Genomic DNA, 8,409 nt, shown 5'->3' on the forward strand with positions numbered 1-8,409 from the left:
AAGTGCATTATATCCAAGATCTTAGTCTACTAGGAAAAAATAAGAACCTATTTGCCAAAATATAAGTGCAATGAGCAAGAAAGCACACATAGGTTTTTCGAATGAGCCATTCTCAAACTCGAACAGGTTTTTCGAGCCGAGCCGAGCCATTCAAGCATGCACTTTATCGAGCTAAAAATATCATATGTTCAGAAACCATATGATAAAAGTAAAAATCATTTATGTCAAGTCAATAAGCGAGCTAATCGATCTCGAGTTCGAGCCCATATACGAGTATCGAACTCGAACATTGAAGAAATATCTATATCTAGCTAGAGCCCTATTGTGAAAAGTTAATCAAACACGAGCATGGTAATATTTTTTGAGTCGAATAACATGCAACTAACTAAACTCAACTCAACTTGTTAACACCCTAAACTCCACTTCCAACTACGTTACCAACACAAATGTCATATTATGAATAGCATACACTTTGGGATACTCATTTGGATCCCTCGAGAAATCTCATCCAAAATTACAACAAATAGGAATGGGCTTAATGTCGATCCTTGGTGCAACCCTATCTCCACCGCAAAATACTCTATGTTGCATAGTGAAGTCCAAACACAATCATCAATCTTCCGTACATATCCTACATCACCTTGACATACCTTCAACATACTCCCCGGGCAAATCCCGTCTTTTCTAGACTCGTCCAAGTAACTTCCCTTGGTACACTATCATATGCCTTATCCAATTCTATGAACACCGTGAGTATTTAAGTCCCTGCTATGCTACCTATAATTCTCCATGAGGCATCTTAGGAGGTGTATTGCCTTAATTGTGGATTATAAATTGGTTCTCTGGACTTATTTCTTTCACCAACATCCATCTACCTATCTTCATCTTTTCTAAAGAGTTAAAACTTTATAGTAATAGGTTTTATTTATGCTAAACAAAGGTTCTTTAAAATGACATTAATGGTTGAGCTTATAGAATTGCTACGAAAAGCGATAAATTAAAATTCCGAACGATCATACAAACAAGATCAAAATTATGTGTGAATAGGATTATCCCTTGCTCTACCATTACCTTGCTGACTATCATGGAACATGCACAACAATGGGGCTCCTAACTTGATGCACTCCATCATCCCATGTCAAACCGCCAGAAACAATTGAATTTTCTTGCCCTTGTATGGTTGCCTGAACAGACACCTTAAAAGACAGCTTCTGCCCATATTCTTCAAAATGTAGGACATTCGGCTGAACTTGTATTCGCAAACCGCTAACACGTGGTTGAGTTATCAAAGCTCTATAAGTCGATGTGGCTGACCCAACATTGGTGACAGTTCTGCTGAAGTTAAAATCAACGGCTTCATTATACAGTGTTGGGATTACAATTGTAGGGTAGTTGAGATCCTTGGTTTGCTCCATGAGCTGAGAGCAGCTACTACTATTAACCCCAGTAATGATTCTTATATCTTTGGAGCTATAGTCTTGCTGGCACAAAAATGTTACATAATCAACCTCATCAACATCATATACCAATCCAGGTCTCAAAGCTTTCATTGGGTTAAGATAGCCAACTCCATATGCAAATTCAGCATCTGTGTTGATATGAGCACTCATCGGAGATGCTGCAATCAATTTTATAATAACAAGAAATAACATAACTAACACCGGATGCATAAATAATTTTCACTATATATGATTGTCTTTAGAAATGTGATGTGTTACCGGTGGTCATGAGAGCAGACTTGATTGCTGAAGGAGACCATGTTGGGTTAAATGTTTTGATATAAGCAGCTATACCGCTTACATGTGGGCAGGCCATTGATGTGCCTGATATCATATTGAAAGGCACTGCTCTTCGGTCTCTATCTATTTGGGTAATTGGAGCCACAGGTGGCCATGCTGCTAGAATTCTTACACCAGGAGCTGTCAGGTCAGGCTGCATCAAACGAAAAATAGTTACGAGTGTTGCTCTGTAAAACAGGTTTCTAACAGAAGTCACACATTGGTCACCCTCTAGATCTGTTGTATTACATCCTTATTAATAGAAAAAGTTTACAAGAGTGTGATTTGGGTTTCCCTACTCCAATGGATAATTGTTGAGAATTATCCATACAAACCAAATCAAACTCTTGTAAACTCTTATAGTATGTATGTCTTCAAGCTACTACACGATTACCTTGAGGATGTTTCTGATTATAGGATTTGGACCTCTTGATGAGAAAGAGGCAACATATGGGGATGATGAGTTCATGACATCTTCGCTCTTCATTATAACTGCTGTTGCATTTCTGAAACGAATTTTCATGTTGGATAATATGTGAATATGTAAATACTTTGATCAGATGACAAGTAAAGAAGTGGTGTTATTTTGATTAGAATGGAAACTTATGTTTGTTTACCTTGTTGATCTTATGTAGCGAATGATGTTGGTTGCTTGATCAGGATTCACAACACTAACAGGCAAAGGATATGAACGAATGAATTCAAAATACGGCCCATCATATCTCATGATAGACCCAACAGCACCAGCCAACATTTCAACTTCTCCAGTCGAAATTTGATCACATAATATTATTTTACCTTCCACTAAATTCTTGTCCAATGAGTTTCTGATGCATGTCCTGATGTATATTCCATGATATACCCATCAAAGAAACATGACAATTCAGGAACCAACAAAATTGACATGATGATATGGAATCTATATAACTTTCATATTGCATCACAAATCTTAACACCAAATTTATTCAAGCAAAGTCTTTCTTCACCTTGATACTGAGCCATTGAAACCAGCCATGATATTCGGTACATCTCCGGCATAAACTAAAGGATACATTCTGTCAAGTGTAAATGGATTTATTGAAACACCCTGAGATGAAAATGAACAAGTTAAAGTTGTTGATTTTTATTTTCAAACAAGAAATCAACATCGCTGTAATAAAATTGGGTTTGTATAGTAGGACGTCTAAAATAGCCAAGTATCCTGATAAAGTGTTTTATAAGAGTTCAGTTTATAGGACCAATCAAAAAATGTCATATTTAAAAATGTTACAATAAGTTTATAGAACCTTTTTTTGGATGTCGTAACAAGTTTTTTTGGACATTTTTCAAATAAAGTGTCGAATTAACTATTTTATTGGACATTATATGAAAAAGTGTCATATAAACACAAATGTGCTAAAAAAAGATAAGTTTATATGACACTTTTTCAAAAGCGTCCTATAAAATAACCAATACGAAAGTTTATTTTGAAAATGTCCTAGAAAAACTTGTTATGACACCCAAAATCGTTTTATAAACCTATTGTTTGCCTTATAAACTTAAATCAATAAGACACTCTATTAAGACATCTAGACGTTCCGTAAACTCAATTTTGTTGTAGTGGCTTTTTTCTACTCAAATGAAATATAAACCAACAGGTTTAAAAATATTACTCACTTCTAGAACCATATTGTTGCCTAGTCTTATTGGGGTGATTAAATCTGGATTTTTAGTGCCAGCAGCCACGGTAAGAATCCATGGAGCAATACTACCAAGGGTCTGGGGATTTGGGCCTTCGTTCATAGCAGATTGTACGGTTAATATTCCTTTCCTCATGGCATGAAATGATCCAATAGCAAGACCGTCTTCAAAAAGTTCTTGGGCACTTGAGAAGCCAACCGAAGCGCTGATTATGTCAACTCCATCAGCAATGGCATCTTCAAAACCAGAAAGAAAGTCGACATCTGAACACCCGTCTGTCCAACACACTTTATACACTGCAATCCTGGCTCTAGGAACACCCCCTCGAGATGTTCCCGAGTGAAGGCCTAGCAGGTTCGCATTACTCACTATGTTTCCGGCAGCCGTGGATGCGGTGTGGGTTCCATGACCATCAGAGTCTCTTGGTGATTGGAGATCTTTAGGGTCATAGATACCATCGGCCTTGAAGTGTCGAGCTCCGATTATTTTGCTGTTTAATTATGAGATCATTAATGTAGACAAAACAAAGATCTATTGGTCATATTATTTTATTTCCACAACCATACAATCATGTTCTTTAATTTGTTCAAATCTAATTACTTGGTATAAATCATCAACAACAGAAATTGAGACAAATAACCAGAAAATAAGTCACAGGTTTGAAACCCTAATTTCTTGAAGAAAATGTTTTCGAATTTTGTAGAAGATTGCAATAAATATTGGGAAGGGATTTATTACTTGTTGCAAGAGAAATTGGCTTGGCAAATGCCCTTCCATTTAGCAGGAGGAGGACCATAACCTTGGTCAGAGAAACTGGCTGATTCCGGCCAAATTCCGGTGTCAAAAACACCTACGATGATGTCACTTTCAGTTGTTGATCTGTTGACTTTAAGTGGGAACCCTATGAAGTCCCATGAGCTTGTTGTTGCCACTTTGTTCTTTCTGCTAGGGAACACAGAAACAACCCCTTCCATCCCTACATATTAAATTAATTTCAATGCTTTGATATATATTGAATTCATATCATCTTGTTTATGATCATAATTGAAGATTAACAGTTGCTTGCAAGTTATGGACAGACAACATAAAATTCAACGCTCTCTCTCTCTCTCTATATCTATATATATATATATATATATATATGTGCATACCTGAGAGTTTTTGAGCTTCCTCTTGGGTAAGTCTTGCCGAAAATCCATGGAAGCTTTTAGTGTATCTTTTAAGCATATGTCTCTCTCCATCCCTGCTATAAGCATGAAAGAAAGAGTGTCTTTATAACAGTACTTGAGGCTCAGGAAAACCCATATATAACAGACGAAACATTTTGACCGATACTGTTTTTACTTTATATTTTGTCATAGTTTCTTCTCTGTATTTGTTATGTTCACTACAAAAAAAGAGGTTTTACAGCCGAAAATATCCGTCAGCAATCCGACGGTAAAAGCCATCACCGTCCAATCTTATTCTCGGAAAAAATGTGGTGCGTATCGTGATTGGATTTTTTATTACTAAGGAAAAATCCGTGAGTGATCCGCAACAAATCCGACGAAAATCAACAGTGGGTGAATCCCTAGGGGTTTTGAACCTTCAGAAACGGTCGCTAGAAATGGACGAACGTTGGTGCCATCACTATATTTACATACATATTATTCTATATATATATATATATATATATATATATATATAGGGTTGGGTTCACGTGAGACCAGCCTGTTTTCGTGAGACCCGTGAGACCACATTTTTACACGTAACCTTCACAGCAAAAACACTGTGAAGGTTTTAAAAAAGTCGAACCTTCACAGCAAAAACACTGTGAAGGTTTTAAAAANACACGTAACCTTCACAGCAAAAACACTGTGAAGGTTTTAAAAAAGTCGAACCTTCACAGCAAAAACACTGTGAAGGTTTTAAAAAGTCACCTTCACAGCATTTTTGCTGTGAAGTTTCAAGTGTAAAATGTTGGTCTCACGGGTCTCACGAAAACAGGCTGGTCTCACATGATCCCAAGTCTCTCTCTCTCTCTCTCTCTCTCTATATATATATATATATATATATATATATAGGCGCGATCAAATGAAAACCACCATCATTTGTAAATAACCATACAAACCACCCTCATACGTCGATTTGATTGTTTAATCTTATGACATTTTTTCATGAAATTGTTTAATCTTATGAAATTGTTTCATGTAATACTTTTTTTGATGAATTTGTTTCAATATATGGTTATGAAATTGTTTCATATAATATTTAATAAAAATTTTAATGAAACTGTTTAATGTATTTCTCTAAAATTAAAATAATAAAGATGATAAATATATATATATATATATATATATATATATATTCTCAAATGGTGCAACCTTGATCTCCCTTACAAGTGATTGTACCTCAGGTTAATTTAATTGAATTTCCGGAAATTTCCTTAAAAAACCTCTGTCTTTTTAAAGTATCTTCAACAGTTCATGTAGATTGAGTGCTTTTTCAAGGAAATAGAGAATAACGAGAACGTTTAAATAAGTTTGATTCGTGATCGGATCATAAAAACCCACTATTTATATATATGTAGAGAGAGAAAGAAACATTTGAAATCTCGTGATACCAGCTTGTTTTCGTGAGGCCTGTGAGACCACTTTTTTACACTTGAAACTTCACATCAAGACGCTGTGAAGGTAAAAAAGAAGCCGAATGTTCACAACAAAGATACTGTGAAGGTTACTTTCATAGTGTTTTCCTGTGAAATTTGAAGTGTAAAAAATTGGTCTCACGAGTCTCACGAAAACAAGTTTGTCTCACGTGATCCCAAATCTCTCTCTCTATATATATGTATGTATATATATATATATATATATATAGAGAGAGAGAGAGAGAGAGAGAGAGAGAGAGACACTACACCAAATGTTGTCTTAGACAACAAATGTTTGTTGCCTAAGCCTTAAGCAACATATTTCATTTGTTGCCTAAGTGGCATTTTGAGGTAGTGAGAGTAACATAATCACTTGTTAACTAATTAAGTAGTATTAACTTTGTTAACTGGTCTAAGCCTTTTATTTTTTTAATCAACGATTGTGATTAATGAGAGGTTATAATCTGATTAAAAAAGACAAATTAAATTGTATTAAATGAGGGCATTTTTGAAAGAAATTGTTTTTATTTTTAGAAAATAATCATATATAATTTTTGAAAGATAATCAATAATGTTATTTAATGATTCTTAATTTTTGGAAGAAAATAAAATCAAAAAGTTCATAGGTGAAATTCGAAAGTGAAACAATCATTTTTGTATAAAGTTCATAGGTAAATCTAGATAATTAAAGTTTACAGATGAACCAAAAAGTGAAACAATGATTTTTATCTTAAGTTTATATGTGAAACCAGATAATCAAAGTTTATAGGTGAATGAAACAGTGAAACAATTATTTTTATCTAAAATTCATAAGTGGAACTAGATAATCAAAATTCATAGGTGAAACAATTAAGTGAATGAGATAATTATATGAATGTAATAATTATATGAATGAAATATTTAAAGAATGTGGTATCAATATATAAAAAAAGATAAAAAACACCTCGGTTAACAAAATTAATATTAATTGTTTGGTTAATAAAAGAAGGGGACTCTATATATATGACAACATTCTCTTAAATATAAATTTTATTGGAGAAAATATTAAAAGGGAATCTTGAAAAAAAGCCACATAATCATAAAAAATGGAACAGAAAAATATATCAAAATGGAAGTCAAATTAAAGAAAAAAATGATTGTTTTTTGGTGTAACATGTTTTACTCAAATTTTCTTTTTATTTAGTTGATTTTAGATTTAGAGGAAATATTTGTATTTTTAAAAAAGGCGATACAACAATATTTTTAATCATATTCAATGGATCATCTCAAACGGTTGAGATGGGTTATTCGGTTTTTCTTTCCAGGGCTCTTTCCAATCTCATCGCTATATTATTGCAAAGAGTCGTGTGGCTCTAACACACCCCATCCAATAAGGGTAGATGGGCAAATTGAGATGTTCCTAATGGTAGAAATTGGTGCTAATACCATGCAAGAATATACATAATTTCATTATATTACTCTCCAAAATATCATTTGAAGAAAAAAGGAAGATGCCAACATATATTAAGAATAAAAGGTTTCAAGTCTAGCGAATGTGGAAGAGTACGTGGAACCTCATTAAATTATTCTTTCAAAAAGCCATTAAGAAGAGAATAACGGTTCTAATTTGTATTGACCATTGAGAAGGAAAAAAAAATTCAAATATAGCCGATGTAAGATTCTAGCACATCCCTTCAATAGAGGCTAAATGGACACAAATTGACTTAAAATATCGAGGCAATAAAATAAATGATATTGGATTTGATACCATTTAAAAATATATAGTCCCCACCCCCATTGGATTACTTTAAAAAAAAAACCCTTTTAAGTTGGAAAATGAGAGAGTTTCCCACGTATAAAGTATCCAAGTATATAGCCAACGTGGGTCTCTCACATCTTTTAGTAATAAATAGATTTTCAAATACGTATTTGTAAATTAAACAAGAAATTAGAAGAAGAAAATATATCGTTAAAGGTTACAAACAGTTCATTTTAAATCAAAACAATTCCGATTCTTTTGACGTTTTCATTCATACAAAAACATTATATGAACCAAATGTCGATTAATATTTTACATGGAAGATGGGGTTCAGAGGTGAAACGGTCACCAGAAGTTGATCAAAGCTGGTGCCATCATCACTTTATACATATAGTCTATATATACATATATGTGTAATGAATATAGAGAGAGATTAAGATGAGATAGGTGACCTGCCAGTAACTTGCTGTAACATGCTCAAGTGAAGGGATGATGCAGAGATATCATCTCGAGTGTTGTGGCCCATATACACCACATATACCTGCATAAAGCCAGTTACTTATTTCGACTTGGTTCAACTAAGTAAA

At 33.9% G+C, this 8,409-nt stretch overlaps 1 protein-coding gene across 1 annotated transcript in view; it reads right to left on the reverse strand.

The window, feature by feature from the left end:
* Window positions 1-1,082: 1,082 nt before the first annotated feature.
* The window catches only part of LOC112515179 (cucumisin-like), a 10,576-nt gene continuing 3,249 nt past the window's right edge, over window positions 1,083-8,409 (reverse strand). Inside the window, exons 2-10 of the mRNA XM_025121854.1 lie at window positions 8,275-8,363; window positions 4,610-4,701; window positions 4,197-4,434; window positions 3,435-3,948; window positions 2,765-2,865; window positions 2,396-2,617; window positions 2,173-2,284; window positions 1,719-1,932; window positions 1,083-1,618 (exon numbers count right to left, since the gene is read on the reverse strand). Of these exons, the coding sequence (XP_024977622.1) occupies window positions 1,083-1,618; window positions 1,719-1,932; window positions 2,173-2,284; window positions 2,396-2,617; window positions 2,765-2,865; window positions 3,435-3,948; window positions 4,197-4,434; window positions 4,610-4,701; window positions 8,275-8,363 (2,118 nt within the window). The remainder of the gene's footprint in view (window positions 1,619-1,718; window positions 1,933-2,172; window positions 2,285-2,395; window positions 2,618-2,764; window positions 2,866-3,434; window positions 3,949-4,196; window positions 4,435-4,609; window positions 4,702-8,274; window positions 8,364-8,409) is intronic.

Source organism: Cynara cardunculus (assembly GCF_001531365.2).
Source record: "Cynara cardunculus var. scolymus isolate 2C chromosome LG 7, CcrdV1, whole genome shotgun sequence".
NCBI lineage: Eukaryota > Viridiplantae > Streptophyta > Magnoliopsida > Asterales > Asteraceae > Cynara > Cynara cardunculus.